Source organism: Eutrigla gurnardus (genome assembly GCF_963514095.1).
Source record: "Eutrigla gurnardus genome assembly, chromosome: 19".
NCBI lineage: Eukaryota > Metazoa > Chordata > Actinopteri > Perciformes > Triglidae > Eutrigla > Eutrigla gurnardus.
The window spans coordinates 14,383,898-14,399,796 of NC_139930.1; the positions used below are offsets into that span (position 1 = coordinate 14,383,898).

General features: G+C 41.1%; 2 protein-coding genes across 3 annotated transcripts; one reads left to right on the plus strand and one right to left on the minus strand.

The window, feature by feature from the left end:
* Window positions 1-9: 9 nt before the first annotated feature.
* LOC311029422 (annexin A3-like) lies at window positions 10-3,892 on the minus strand. Its single transcript, XM_084034557.1, has 14 exons — window positions 3,680-3,892; window positions 3,322-3,354; window positions 3,176-3,223; window positions 2,938-3,025; window positions 2,712-2,806; window positions 2,512-2,625; window positions 2,293-2,383; window positions 2,074-2,153; window positions 1,798-1,854; window positions 1,445-1,538; window positions 1,145-1,240; window positions 993-1,051; window positions 526-648; window positions 10-360 (listed from the first exon to the last, which is right to left on the minus strand). The coding sequence occupies exons 2-14, from the start codon at window positions 3,331-3,333 to the stop codon at window positions 301-303; spliced, it is 1,017 nt and encodes a 338-aa protein (XP_083890683.1). The 5' UTR covers window positions 3,334-3,354; window positions 3,680-3,892; the 3' UTR covers window positions 10-300.
* Window positions 3,893-4,874: 982 nt separating this feature from the next.
* LOC311030151 (ER degradation-enhancing alpha-mannosidase-like protein 3) lies at window positions 4,875-15,644 on the plus strand. 2 transcript variants are annotated; one of them, XM_084035755.1, is made up of 20 exons: window positions 4,875-5,806; window positions 5,918-5,963; window positions 6,997-7,097; window positions 7,468-7,507; window positions 7,633-7,745; window positions 7,935-8,088; window positions 8,274-8,408; window positions 8,475-8,580; window positions 8,700-8,797; window positions 8,980-9,105; window positions 9,187-9,270; window positions 9,710-9,793; window positions 9,953-10,077; window positions 10,228-10,393; window positions 11,178-11,332; window positions 11,667-11,784; window positions 12,587-12,757; window positions 13,022-13,187; window positions 13,339-13,530; window positions 13,663-15,644. In XM_084035755.1, the coding sequence occupies exons 1-20, from the start codon at window positions 5,676-5,678 to the stop codon at window positions 13,899-13,901; spliced, it is 2,550 nt and encodes an 849-aa protein (XP_083891881.1). In that variant the 5' UTR covers window positions 4,875-5,675; the 3' UTR covers window positions 13,902-15,644. The 2 variants fall into 2 exon arrangements, with proteins under 2 accessions (XP_083891881.1, XP_083891880.1); XM_084035754.1 differs by having other exon boundaries at window positions 4,877-5,806; window positions 11,175-11,332.
* The last annotated feature ends 255 nt before the right edge of the window (window positions 15,645-15,899 follow it).

The following is a 15,899-nucleotide window of genomic DNA, read 5'->3' on the forward strand; positions in this document are numbered from 1 at the left end:
GTGCAGGACGTTACAATATGCAAGAAGGTAAAATTCATAAATGTTGAGTTAAAAACAGTCACCACACAAACATTTTTTATAAATTCAAGACATTCAACAGTTTCTTAATGTTGATACCGCTTGTTAATCAGTCAGTCGACACGGTGCCGTCTGGTTAAACCTAAATGGTTAAAGCATTCCTAGATGGTTGGTTCAGGCACACGTTATCGGTATGATGCCGACCGGTCCTCCTGATTGGCTGATGTTCCTCCCATGTACCCCCTCACGCCACATTTTCTTTTTCACTGGAGTTGGGAGGAGTTAGTCGTCTTGACCGCACAGATGTTTGAGGGCGTCGCCATAACTGCCAGACACTTCAGACTACACAAACATAAAACAGGAAATGGGGTTTTAAGAACACGGATCTTCTGATCTTAACCACCCGACACAAATCATGTCCGACGTCTCGAAACAGGTTCAAATTCATTAAATATTTATGTTGTGTAATGCACATATGAGATGTCATCTCTGGGCATGTGCACTGACCTCTAACTGGGAGTAGAGGGACGTTCCAAACAGCTTCTTGTACTCTGCTCTGATGTCCAGCAGGTCTATCTCTGAGCGACTGGTGAGTATCCTGGTCAGAGTGGACTCTGTGGTCCCCAAACCCTGGACAAAGGGACATTTGGGTGAGGAGCAAAGGCACAAATTAGACCTGCCTAAATGTAAAACATCACCCTGCTATAACGGCTGCTTCCGTGTGGTTTAACACGTTCTTTGGTTATCTATAAGAGCCTATTGACACATTTAAACCAGTGGTACACATTTAGTCAAAGCAGCCACAATAAAACAGGCTTAACATTCCTTTCCACTCTGCTGGTGAAGAATACAAATGTCTGCTGTGGCTAAAAAGGATGGGGTGCAACCAAACAATATCTGGATTTTGTTTTGAGAGCCACTGGCTTTGGGATTCAAAAGGTGGTGTAGGTGGATATTTTTGTTTGACAGCTCACCTCCATACTCTTGAAAAGCCTCTCAGCCAGGTATGCAGGCACAGTCTTCACACACTTAACTAGACACCGCCAAAAAAGTGACATGTTTTAGGTTAACCACTGTTCAATGTGAGGGTTAGAGATGGGCAGGAAATATGATTAATTATTCTCACCAACAGCCACTAGTAGCTTCTCCAGATCTCCAGACATCTCACTCTCAATGCTCTCCTGCAGAGTCTTCTTACTGATACTCTTGTACTCTACCAGAGCTGCCAAAACACAACACATTTCAAAACAAGTTTTGCTCCCTTTTTATCTCTAGCTCCACCATGAAATAGACACTTGTAGCTCCAGGTGAAATGTGTAGGTGAATTATTGATCCATGAAATCGGTACAGACATTCACAATGTCTAGAGGATCCTAATAAGCCTTTACTTTTCATCTAGAGCCATGTTTTTTGTGGGTGAACTCACTCTGTCGAAGCTGGGGAATACTCCTGTGGCACAAGATGTCGATGAACTTGTCCTCATCAGTTCCCCACTTCTTCTCCCCGGCTTCATACAGGGCCTGCATGGAGAAAATACACAGCTTTAGACTCTAAGAGTTGATGGGTTTAGTGTGACAAAGTGTGTTTTTCTATCAGGATTTTAATTCGAGATGTCTGAGAGGTTCAGGCTTGAATCGGCAAGAGCTGCGTTAGGTTGCGCAACGACTGTAAGGTCAAGAATGTCAAAATACCAACTGAGGAAGTGAGCCAACACCACACTCCGACGTCCGTTTGATGCGGTTTTTGTATTGAAACATCAGAAGTGAGTAGTGAACGTACCTTCGCATCTGCTTTAGCTTTGGCAGCATCCACGTTGGTGCTCTCGTCTCTCTTCCCCTGTGAGGATCAACAGTTTGTGATGCATAGAATGAATCCAATATTTTCGGCATCTGCTCATTTAAGTCTTTTTTTTCTCAAGGTGTAGGTTATTTTTTATTTCCATCACATTTTTTGAATAGGGTAGAAATGTTCAGACCCATCTAGCTACAATAAATGGAATGTGTTAGCTCTGCTACTGATTTTAGCACATCACTGTTTGAGTTTAGCGTACGGTACCTCAGCCAAGATGAGCAGCGCCTTGCCATATTCTCCAGATACCTCCGACTTCAGATCATGAATCAGCGCCTTTCCAGTTTCTTGAATGAATCGGCACAAGACAATTTCATGGCAAATCGAAGACCCATTCGATCGTGAACATTTGCCAACTGCTTCACAAAATCCCAAGTTCCCATTAAATCTATGAAATGATAAATACTTTGTGTTGAGGAAACTAACCTGCAAGGTATGCTTCAGACAAGGCTTTGATCTGTCTGTTGGATCTGGAGGCGAATATTTCCGTCAGCGTGCTCTCGGTGGTCCCTGCTCCCTGAAAGTTGTTATAATAGAGAGAAACAAAATGGGATCTCAGTTGCTCTTATGCCACAAGCCGGGTAAAAAAGGCATGAATTCAAACAAATGTGAAGCAAATTAAGGCAAATGAAGCTTGTAATAAACCTTGATGGCTTTGATGACTTCTTGACAGTCGTAGACAGCAGGAGGTGTTACCAAGGCTACCAGCAAGTCCTCGAAGTCTCCGTGGGTGTCACCCTCCAGATCATCTACTAATTTCTGATGGAGGAAGGTTGATAAACACACACGTTGTGATCCGTGTCTTGGTCACAAGATTTTTTTAATTAAAAAGTCAAATCGTATACCCTTCCTGTGGCTTTCTCGTAGGCCTTGGCGATAAGTTGACGCTGAGCGTTACTTCTTTGGGTGAACACTTCAATTATTGTCTTTTCTGTCGTACCTACAGAGGAGACGACAGCTTGAAGGACACTACACTGGTTCCACTGACGTGCACATTTAGTAAAATGTGATCAAAGTGCTTGGCATGGTCTGATATGGTCAAATACTGATAATGGTGACTCATTAACTTACCAAGGCCCTCTATGGCCTTCCTTATTGCAGACACATCTTCTTCCACTTTGAAGTTTGCCTTGTCCTTCACAGTTCCTCTTGCACTGGACTAGAATAAACAGAGAAACACACTCACAGGCTCATACAAGGTGTATATAGTTTGCTGTTTGATATTTTATATTCTAAGTGTACCTACAGGATTTGTCACTATTCATTCGAGCAATAGCAACCCATGTAATCATAATCATGTTGAACTTACTGTCACGGTCAGTGATGAGGGGGAGTCTAAGAGCAGGTCCAAGTCATCCTACAACAAAAGTCCAACATGTATACTTTATTATCACTGTTTTTTCTTATTTTCTGTTACTTTAAAATTACAATCTAATTTAAATACAAACTACTCACCCAAACAGACATGGTTGTGGTTGAAGTCTTAAACTAAGGGGATGAAAAAGCAGAAAGTTTAAGCATCATTTCACCGTACAGCGATTTAGCTGACTTCTGCTTCTGATCAGTTTGGTAATATAATCCAACACGCTGGGTTATTCTTCTTAATGTCTTCCAGTAAATACGTACTATCGACTTGCGTTTGCATTAGTGTACGGTTGAAAACAGTCGCGTGGATGCGTGTACGAGACTGCAACAGCAGAAAATGAAACCATAACATCTCGATCGCTGCAGACTAAAACACCATTTCCTCGATGAGAATAAAGACGATCATGGAGGATCATAAAAAGTCAGAAAACTGTATTTTTGCTCTTACCGTGAGGGAACGGGATTGATGTTAGAGGAGGAATTTTACAGTGTGTAAAAAAAAATCGCCACACCTTTCAGAGACAAGTTGGGGAAGGCAACGCCCATTATGTTACGCACTATTATTTCTCAGTAAACTCCTCCTCGCTGCCCATGGTAACTATCCTGACCCGTGGTCTGTGTTAGGAAGCAGCTGGGATACTTTCTCTGTAACTAACAATCTGCACACTTCTGCTACATGGCCATCTCTGTCACACCAGAAGCCATTAGATTTCAGCGTGATCGAACAAACTGTAATATCTCACAGTCTGAAAGTCGTGTTTGCTCTTGGGGCAAGGACGTGACTCAGAGAGGCGGAAGGAAACTGACAAATAAATGATCATTATCTCTTTATAGCATCACTACATTAGCATATTGGTCTCCAGGACTCTTTAGAAGAATGTAAACGATGGAAAACTTTAGATACATTTTTTGTATTTTTAAAAATAACTAATCACGAGCTCGTTTTTAAAAAATAGTTAAAAAATATTACAAATACATGCATAAATCCGGGTGAGGTATGGAAGTGACGGGGGGTAGTGTTGCGACATCTTGTGGCAACTTGTGGAAACTACAGATGTAGGGGCCAGAAAAAAAAAGTTACAAAGATATGAGGATTTGTGGAGGATGACGTTGCAAAGACACCTATCAACTGGTATGAACATGTTTTTAGGTTCGTTTAATTGTGTTCGTGGTGGAAAAAAACAACAAATTATATTTCACGAATAACATTTACACAAATATAGTATCGTGACCATTTCCGTGAGTGTATTATAAGATAAAAAATACTTAATGTAAATACACACAATCGGTAAATTACCGTATGACTGATTTACAAGAAATGCATTTGACAACACCTACCTTGTGACGTGCGTCTCTCCAAATGTTTATAGCGAGTGTGCCCTTTATTGGGTCTGGCAGGTGACCTTCCTCCCTGTCTACAACAACCCGATACCCGTTACATTGTCAGACTGCAAGCCTAAACATACATTTAATGTAAGCCTGCGACAGTTATATATACAAACATCGAAAGTGGCACCTGCTGAAGGGGGATACGTCATGTTAGCCTACGTGGGAGTAAAATGTTGCCTGAGATGTGCGAAGCAGGGCAAGAATATCCCAATGTAGCAGCACAGCCCCCTCAGCCGGCAGTTAGCAAAACAGCCTGCCCGTTCTTTGACAGCTCGCTCCGTACTCGACGTTGAGGTACTGTATGACCGTGTGATACTTGACGACGTGTCATTGACCATTTAGCTGTACGACAGTCCGTTTACAGTACACGTGAACCGGTTGTGTTAAACCAAAAAGTGATTTTATTGTTCTTTCTTTCTTTAGTTATTGAACTTGTTGGCTAACCAACTAGCTAGCATTGCTGACAGCGAACTAGCAACTTGTCAACGTTAGCTTGCTAGCAACATGGATCCTCTCAGCACTGTGATGGCTAGCAAGCGTTAGCTTCGTTGTCTCACTCGATTTGCCAACTACCGAAGTATTTTTTTTTATATATTTCTTTACGTTTACAGTTGTGTTGTTAGCCCTGTCTGGGCTTTCTCTTATTAACCATTTTTGTCGCGGTCAGTCTCGTTTTTCTTGATAGTGAAAGTGTTAACAGCCATTGTTTATCGAGGACTAGCTTAGCTAGCTGCCTCTATTGTTTACATAGATACGATCAGCTGAAGTGCACTGTGGGCATGTGCTGTTCGTAACAAGACTGGACCAGCTACAGAACAATCACAGTGGACGTTTAGAAATAGGACTGGGGGGTAGTTAACGTCTATCAATGTTAGCCAAAACTCTGCAGCCGACTCTGTGCCTAAATGAGGATAATCGGGGCTTTGAAGGAGGACAGCTGTGCCTTTTGGACTGTTTGACTTTGTGTGGGCGTTGGACAAAGCACGTGAGTTCGTTTGACCATATCGAAGCTTAAACCGGAAACGAGACTACACGCAGGGGGAATAGGAAATACAATGTACTGGGAACTGAGCCACACTTCTATCAGTGGGATGTTGCTGAAGACTTTATTGATCACCTGTCTTCTTGGCTGGACGAAATGTCAAGAGAGTCAGACCATGACAGCAGAGGAGAAGACTGCTATCCGGTAAAGTGTTTGTGAATGAATGGCTGTGGAACTATCTGCAATATTGTTAAATCATCACAGTGATTTGTACCATTTTCACATTTGATTAATTGACATATTTATTTTCTGCAGGGACCAGATTATTGAAATGTTTGACCATGCTTACGGCAGTTACATGGTAAGGTCTTCACTTAATTTTAATAACCTTATTTGAATAGGGAACTTCTGAAACGCTTAATAGGTCAAACACTTGTAGTATAAAGAGCAACTTTACTATGAGACTAACATGCATTTGGCCTTTTTAATGGTCACCCAGTTGGTTGTGCAGAAAGCATGCTGGATTTTTTTTTGCAGCTGCCTGCAGTATCAGCCTTTTGCAACAGATGCCAGCAGAACATTCTGTTATTCATGGTGGTCTTGATTGTATTGATTCAGGTATTGTTGCTGTGGGAGTGGTTGGATGGAAGGGATGGGGCAAACAGATGGTAGCACGGGTAACAATCTGTTTTAGTTGAGGAGAATGGTATTAATCAGTGTTGGAAGAACAGGATACATGTAGACGTGAGTACCCCATTATGACTATGGACAAAACCCTGAATTTATTAAAAAAATTAATTAATTTAAAATTATTAAAATTAGGCCAATATCAACATCTAAGATTTAAATAATCTAATAGAAAATTTCTGCCAATGTTTTTTTTAACATAACACAAGTAAACATATTTGTATAGATATAGTTTAAGCTTCTTTTAAACATATTTCAGTCAAAGATTTTTACTGAATATTAACAGTTGAAAAATACAATGCTTAGTGCTTCCTGGATCTCAAACAAATATTTGGCATGACTTTACTGTAATTTTTTTTTGTAATTTATATGTGACTGGTGGATTTCTTGGTAGGGCTCTAGTCCTCAGACCTCATAATTCTGTCAAGCCATCTAATTGGAAACTGATTTCTGGGATACCAAATTTAAATAGACCTTCAATATCAGTCCTGGATTAGCTGGAATGGGTAGCCAGTAAAATGGTGAGGAAAAAAGAAAACCCGTTCCACTAGTGATCCAGTTGTTGTGTTGTGTGAGGGATTTGATTTTAGGCTGCTAGGTTCTTTTCACGCATAGAGAAATATCAACCCTCCAACTTTCCTTAATGAAACCTATTCTGTAGACTGCTATCTGAAGCTTGAAGACGGGAACTGTTGTTTGTGTTGCAGAAATATGCATATCCAGCAGATGAGTTGATGCCTCTAAGCTGTAGGGGGAGAGTCCGTGGCCAGGAACCTAATCGAGGGGACATTGATGATTCATTGGGAAAGTAAGTTCAGTAAAATTTCATCCAAAGGAAGCCCAAAGCTATATGGACACTTTAAAACATCTAATATGAACAGTAACTGGCTTGGAGTGCTATCTCTTTAGAGCATTCATGGCCCAGATGGCCCAATTTTGTTTAGGAGTACATGGATAAGATGCACATTTAAGACTATTAAAGTCACAGGAAGGTAATAAGTCATGGGCTTGTTGTACAATACATCCATTTATGCACCATGCACTTTTCATAATGTAATTTCACTTAAGTAGTCTGTGGTTTATTAATATGAAACTGGATCAGTGGCAAAGTGGGACGCCAGCTCCACTGTGCTTTGCCAGAGGCTCTCATCGTAACATGTCTCCCACATTTTCTGTAGGTTTTCTCTCACACTGATTGACACGCTTGATACCCTGGTGGTGAGTACGTCCTCTATTTACAACAATAAAAGTAGTTTGATCAGCTCTTCTTTCCCAGTATTCTATTCCCACTGTGACCTTTTCCCCTCTTTTGACACTATTTATTTGTTCCTGTCTGTGAGCAGGTGTTAAACAAGCTTGATGAGTTTGAGGATGCAGTGAAGAAGGCCATGACCGATGTACGCCTGGACAACGATGTGGTGGTGTCTGTGTTTGAGACCAACATCAGAGTTTTAGGGTATGAAACATGTCTGGGATTGTACTTATACTGTGTGTGTATATATATTTTTTATGCTGTTTTAATTGATTAACAATCAAGTCTATAATCATTTTTGATAAATTATTCTTCTGAATATTGAATTATTCCACATGAACACCTTTCCATCCAGTCTGTTTTATTTTGTAATTGTAAAAAAAATCTTTCCAGGGGGCTTTTGGGAGCCCATGTGATGGCCGACCTGCTACGGCAACGTGGGGAGAGGATGCAATGGTATGACGATGAGCTCCTACACATGGCCAAAGAGCTGGGCCATCGATTACTGCCTGCCTTTAACACCACAAGTGGCCTTCCCTACCCTAAGGTATTTCTTATCTTAATGTTAAATATCACAGGCCTTATTTTAGATGTGAAATATGTAAATGGTGGAGACGTCCTACTGTCAAATGTTACCATGGACGACCCTGAAGTTTGACTCACTGCATTGATCGAGAATGACAAGATCATAAAGTAGAGAAGATTCATGTTTTGTTTTTTTTGTTTTTACAGGTGAATCTTCGGTATGGAGTCTTAAACCCACTCTCACGCACAGGAACTGAATCGGACACCTGCACAGCATGTGCTGGAACAATGATCCTGGAGTTTGCTGCTCTCAGCAGACTGTCAGGAGACTCTGTTTTTGAGGTATTACAGATATACATGTTTTACCAGAAATATTTCAAGAATCTAATACTTATTATTGTTTTACAGGAACATGCAAGGAAGGCTCTGGATGTCCTCTGGCAGAGGAGACAGAGGGGAAGTGACTTGGTGGGGACTGTCATCAATATTCATAATGAAGAATGGGTCCGGCGGGGTGAGGCAACATTGAGCTATAGACAAAAGATGAAAACTGGAACCATGCAGAAAATACACATACAGTACGTACATATTCCACAGCTCTGTACATGAACCTTATCACTTTTGTTTTTGCAGAAAGTGGAGTTGGTGCTGGTATCGACTCATACTATGAATATCTGATGAAGGCCTACATTCTTCTAGGAGACAATGTTTTTCTGGAGAGGTTCAACGTTGTAAGTCCCCCATCAATGTGCACCCACATAAAAATCTATGTCCAAGCATTTGGCACTTGCTGTATTGTACTCCCTGTTGTAACATAATTGGACCACCGCTAGCCGTTCATATAGTGATTGGGGGTAGAAGGCATTTCTTTTTTTTAATTTGCGGATATATCTTTGTTCTTTGTCTGTAACAGCACTACAGTGCCATTATGAAGTACATCAGTCAGCCTCCCCTGCTGCTCAATGTACACATGCACAATCCCACTGTGAGCCTGCGCAGCTGGATGGACTCCCTCCTGGCATTCTTCCCTGGCTTACAGGTCAGGGTTTATTCACATTTAAGGAATAGAAATGATTGCACACGTCTCTATGGGGTGGAGTGACATTTATTGTTTCCACAGGTTTTGAGAGGAGATCTGAAGCCAGCTATTGAAACTCATGAAATGCTTTACCAGGTCACCAAACAGCATAAGTTCCTTCCAGAGGTAAAGAAGCTCTTTTTGTTTTGATTTTGTTAAATGACATAAAGTAGGCAAAATACAGCATTTATTACACCCAACAGGGGTCGGGATATGGATATAATCATATATCACAGTATGCATTATTGTGTATCACGATAGGACTCTACATTGTTGTATTACAATGAATTTTCTGGAAATTCAAATGAGAACTAAAAACAGCAATCACATGGATATGGCTGCTATTGCCTATCTATCATATTAATTGAAATGCACAGGACAAATAAAGGTACTTCATCTTGATGATGCAAAGAATCACTACCTCAGTATAAAAATAATATAATAAAACAACAATTTTACTACTATCAATATCTTCAAATATAGATTGTCATATCACCCAAAATTCATGTTAATAAATTATTAAAGAAGCCAGTGTTACTAAACTGTTTTTGCTTTCTCCTTTCAGGCTTTCACTACAGAGTTTAGAGTTCATTGGGGCCAACACCTACTGAGACCAGAGTTTGCAGAAAGCACCTACTACCTCTATAAGGTGCCAAGATAGTGCCATATAAATACAAGCATTTCCATGTTCTAACAATAAGAAGCTTCCGGTCTGTTATAAGTATTAATGAAAGTACTACTCTTGTACTATATACACACGCACAAAGCCTTTTCATTCGTGGTTCAGATATTATTTTGATCTCTGCAGGCCACTGGTGACCCCTACTACCTCAGAGTGGGACAGTCCATTGTGGAAAAGCTCAATGCCTACGCCAGGGTGCCTTGCGGGTTTGCTGCTGTGCAAGATGTCCGCACTGGGAGGCATGAAGATAGGTATGCAAATGCAATTACATTCATGTTCACACTGACATGCTTCATTTGGAAGACAAACCACTCTGTAGATTAAATAACTGTTGTTATGGAAACTCCAAATATATTTCATGAATGTGAGACAACATCTTTCGTGTGTGTGTGTGTGTGTAGGATGGACTCGTTTTTTCTGGCTGAGATGTTCAAATATCTGTACCTCCTGTTTTCGGAGAAGAGCCAGCTGCCCATCGATATTGACAACTACATCTTCACCACGGAGGCTCACCTCCTCCCTGTATCTCTCTCCATCACCCAGCCTCCCTGTCAAGGCAACAATACAGTGAGAGCTCTCAGTTTATCACAAACACAGATACACACATGATATTGCCATTTAGATTTTTTTTTAACTGAATATAAAATTATTTAATGGCAAATATAAATGGTAATTATTATTTATTGCCATAATGTATATGGTTTATTGTTAAGAATGGGGTGATGACAACTGACCCTGTAATTATACATTTGCATTAGAGTTGGGCGGTATCCAAATTTTTATACCGTCAAACCTCCTCCCTATTTTACCCCGGTATACGGGATTACCGTGACTAATTAAAAATTATGACGTAAGGCTCAGACGACGTCACCAAATTAGAGTTTAGCTTCGCTGCCCGAGCCCGACCCGAACCCGGTCCGACCCACGGGCCGGGTCGGGCCGAAATTTCCCACCACTACCCTCGGGCTGGGTCGGGCAGGGCCTTTAAACAAGCGTTTGTGTTCGTTCGTTCTTTTTTTTTTTTTTCTATCATTTCCCTTCTCCCCTAATCTGAGGAGAAGGCTAGGCATAAACAGGACAATTAACGTTGAGCAAGTGATCAGAAACCCGAAATACTGCCAAACTGCAGAAGTCGTGTTCTTCTTTGAGACCAGGTCTCTCGGTGCGCGACTCGCCATCATTCTCTCTCTCTCTCTCTCTCTCTCTCTCTCTCTCTCTCTCTCTCTCTCTCTCTCTCTCTCTCTCTCTCCTATATAAGTGCATTGCATTTTTTTAATGACGGTATTGAAACTGATACCGCCCAAGCCTAATTTGCATGTCTGAGCTAAAAAGCGTTCCTGTGCTTCAGGAGACTGTTCCTGTTTCTCAAGAAGAGGATCTCTTCACACACTCCTGCCCCAGCATGGAGACGTTGTTCCCCAACAACCCGTCTTTTGCCAAAACCATCCGGGATAGCTACAAGTACCTCACAGGGGTGGGACGAGCCTTCCACCCCTTACCTGTCAGGTGTGTTGATTACCGGCCATGAGAGAAATTGTTTTCACCTTGTGAGTCTGTGTGTGAGTCATCATGACAGCACAGCTGACAGCTGTACTGTAGCAGGAACTGAGTACTTTCCCAGAAGATTATATTTCTGTGATTTCTGTTTCTACCAACTTTTGTCACAGTGATAGAATCCCAACTGAGCAAGATCCAGTCACAGAACTTTACAAGAGTGTAGTTGAGATCAAAATGAAAGTCGATTTCAAAAGTGTGGTCTGTGCAAGGACCCCCGAAAATAGGGTTGTAGGAAGTGAAAAAGCAGCCGTTTTTCAACTTGGTGTGTGTTTGTACTTTCCAGGGAAATTGAGCTACCACTCCATGATAATGGGATGGAGCCTGTAGAGTTCTTGAAAAGCATGGGCATTTCTCTCACTCCACTGAATGAGGTCCTGGAAGGAGTCACCGGAAGTCGGAAGGTATTTTAACTACTCTTCGCTCACCTCATGACGTGAAGTTCTGCCTGTCTAACTCTCCGAAACTTTAGGGAGTAAAATGGTTTGCAACAGTCCCAAACACAAACAGTCACACAATCATGCTGTAGCAGACATTTAGGAATAGTCTATAAAGGATTTGGTATCATGAGGTTGCAGGCAGTTGGCCAAGTAAGTCAGAAAATGTATTGTGCCTCAATATACACTTCTACCTTTTAGCGCATTTTCTTGTAAGGTAAACCCCCTAGGTAGGCAAATGGATCAAAATATCACCAACAGTGTTTAGACAGTTTTGTGAATTTCCCTATAATTCTCTGTCATTGTAATATGTTAAAGTACTTTCCGAAGTTACCAGACCGCAGCAGGGTTTTGATATAATTCCCCACTTTCTGTGAGTTTAAAGCATGCAAAACCGGCTTTTTCAGTTCCTGTTATCATGATGGTTCCAAACAGTTAAAGGGAAAAGGAAATAATTTAATGATGAGAAAATGCACAGTAGATGAACAATTTCCTTTTGCTTTTTTAAAATGGTTTATAAGCATTGGGTTAAGAGCAATGTTAATGGAGGGGAAATTCAAGGTAATGAATGTATTGCTTTAAAAATGCCTTGAATGTAGGTTACAATAATACACAGCATCGCAATTCCCACAAATACCCTGATAAACCATACAGTTTCAACTGGTTAAAACATAACATGGTCGAAGAAGTTATCTATTTCAACTCAAACATGACATATGGGAAACCACTGGATGAGTTTTGAAGTATGAAGTTTTCTAAATCCCTTTAGGAGCATAAAGGAGTGTACCGGGTAAAACTGGTGGCAGAGGTGAGCCATACTTCGGAGGAGGAGGTGGTACCCCACATTGTTCAGCTCATATCACCCCCATATCTGGGTAGGACAGTCCTCACGGCCGGACCTGCCAAGTTTGGAATGGACCTCACCAAGCAGGAGCACGGGGTGAGCTTCCAATGTGACAATAGGATATACAGTAACATCAAGGCTCCCAATGCCTGTAGTTTTTGTAAGAAACAGGTGTTTAATGATATTATAGACACCAAAAGTTAAAAATGGAGAAATTTACAAAACCAATGCCAAAGCATTTACTTTTACAATTCCATAACAGATTGTTCCTGAACCATGCAAATGTTATATGTTCTGTTTTACCTGTACTTCTCTTTATCTCACTAGAATAACTTACAATAACACACTCTTGTGCTGCAGGTGAAGGGCAGCATAGTGAAAGCTTCTCCCTACACTGCATGTGAGCCAGTACATAATGCGATGGCGCTTAAAGGCAATATCGCTCTGGCACTGCGTGGTGACTGCATGTTTGCTGTAAAGGCTCGTCGGCTGCAGGAATCAGGAGCCATAGGAGTCATCTTTATAGGCGAGTATGATTACCAGAGGAGTTATTTATTCTTATTTTTTTAAGTCCATCTCGACGCTCAATATGCAAAGGTTAACCATTATCAAATACTGAAGGCTGTACCTCCATAGAAATTAAACCATGCCAATAACTCCCTTGTTTTCTTCTTCAGACCACCGTGAAGGAAGCAATAGCGAGGATACTCCCCTCTTCCAGATGGTGGGAGACGGCGACTCTACTGAAGACATCACCCTGCCTTTGGTCTTCCTGTTCAGCCGGGAGGGTGCCCTGCTCACAGCAGCTCTGGAGGAACATTACAATGTGGATGTGCTGCTGCTGCCCAAGGAGAGGCAACTGGGACATGGTGAGGAGCAGGAGGAGGAAGATTAAAAGATGTGGCTGGCAGTATTCTATATTTGTCTTACTGTCTACAAATCCAATGAAGATGTTTTCTTTTCTCTAAATTTGCATATCGTTTTCTCTCCTTCTCGTCCAGATAAGAAAGAAAAACCCATGGGCATGAACATCAAAATCCGCCTGGCGGAGGAGGGGGAGCTCGAGTACGGGGCAGACAGAGGACCTACCTTGGAGTTTGTATTGGAGAAACAGGAAGAAGAGTTCAGAGGACAAGAACAGTTCTGCACAAAGGCAGGAGAGGATGACAGAACTGAACCGTGTTCGGCAGATTCCTCTCAAACTGTAAATTCGAACAGTGCACCAGACGCAAACCCCTGACCACTGCTGATCCCTAAGAGGCCAAGTTTCCTCATGCTGATCTCTCATCAGTTTCTGAATGGCCTGCGCCTCCGAGCCCCTCACTGCCAACATAGCCTATAGACAGCTGATGGCGGAGAGTAAAAGCAGTGTGACGGCCACATTCACATCCTGTATTGACTTTGAAAACCTAAAGATGATCCTTCATTTATTAGACAGAATCAAAGGACTTTCATTGAAACTACTGAAATGAAGGATGTCTTGAGACTAAACTAGTTAAAGGCCAAAGGCTGGAGGTTAGGATGGCTGGGCTGGTGCTGCCCACTCTTAACCTGTAGTGTTGGTAGGCACAACAAGGTGTTTGTAATGATAATGACATAGATCATTGGCTAGAATTTAAGATTACCTCACCTTAGAGGAAAATAAAGGTAAATGTACTCAGCTAGGTTTTTATGCAATGCAGTTTATTTCTAATGTGGAGTGTTAAACATTCAGTGATGGGGATTGGACTATTACCTGGCCAGTAGTTGGTGCTGGCTGCCGTAGCTTATCAGTAATATAATGTTAGGAGACAAAGGTGATGAGCCGGGGCCAATGTGGAAGGTTTATTTGATTTTGTACTAGTAAATAACTTCAGGGAATTTAAAGAGTGAATGTAGGTTGCTTGACCCAACTGATGAAGAGTGTGTGTTGTGCATTTCCTTTTTGCTAGTGTGCGTGAGCGCGTGGGTGTGCGCGCAAGGTGTGTAATAACTACTCCCAAGAAAGCATCTTGGCAAAATAATCATTGCCATTAGATGAAAACCTCCTGTTTGACAAAGTCATCATGCAAGGAATTGGGAATAAAACATCTGTAGAATTAACCATCATGAATCCTAAGAAATTCCGTTTAGGTTTTGCCTCCTTTTCCAGCCTATAAATGACAGTCATCATGATTGAATTGTAATTAACCATGCCATCTTAAAAACACTGCAAAAATGACCAAAGGTGCAGGTTGGTCTGCGGTCCCAGACTGCTATGCACTTTGAAACACGGGTAAGATGATCATCTATGGCAGGTGTGTGTGTGTGCGTGCGTGTGTGTGTGTGCGCGTGTCAATAAGTAATTGCAGTCATTTATCATCCCATTTACATTGTGCAATGTTTTTACGCTTGTCTCACACAAACTAAACTGTATTCTGGGCATTCTTATGTGTAATCACTTCATGAAACAATTGAAACATAGGCATAACTCTTTGATCAATGCATATTCACTTGATTCTCACAAATAATTTGTTGCATGATTTTTCTTTTTTTTTTTTGTGGTACATTAAATGTGAGCTCATGTTTGTGTAGAGAAGAATACTTTTCATAAGAGTATTTATGTTTTCTCTTATTTTTGTACATTGGACCTGTTCCTGATGCTGCTGAGTTAATTTTAAGTCTTAATCCAACATGACTTTGTTTTGTTTTGTTTTGTTGAGCCTGTATGAGGCTTTGCCAACCCGTATACCTCAGGTGTGTGTCTGTGTGTGTCTGTGTGTGTCTGTGTTACAGAAAAGCACCGTGTACAAGAAGTAGGGCGATTCTTTCTTCATTTGATCATTTTCCATACTATTTAGGTTTCATCTGATCTCAAAAGGTTCTTTTGATCAGTGGCTGAAAGACGAGTGCCAAAATAGATGCATGACATGGCTCCAGTTTATGTTTCACATCTTCTCTGTATTTAGTTTCTGACTGTGAGCTGAGGCAGTCTTGTCAATAAATACGAAATCACATTCATCAAACTGCACCTCTATTTTTCTTCATTAAAGATTCACATTACTTTTCTGTGCAAGATATCCGCTCAGGAATACATATTTTTTAACTATTGAAGTTATCAAATTATCTGCAACTTCAGCAGTCGACTTGTCTTTGAGTGGAATTTGACTAATACATTATTTCACAGCTTGTTAGATTGATAAGATAGATTGTCTTTGTCACAAGCTTTTCACGTTGCCTTGTGCTATTTTAGCAACATCTTTCCTGTGAATTACTCAGA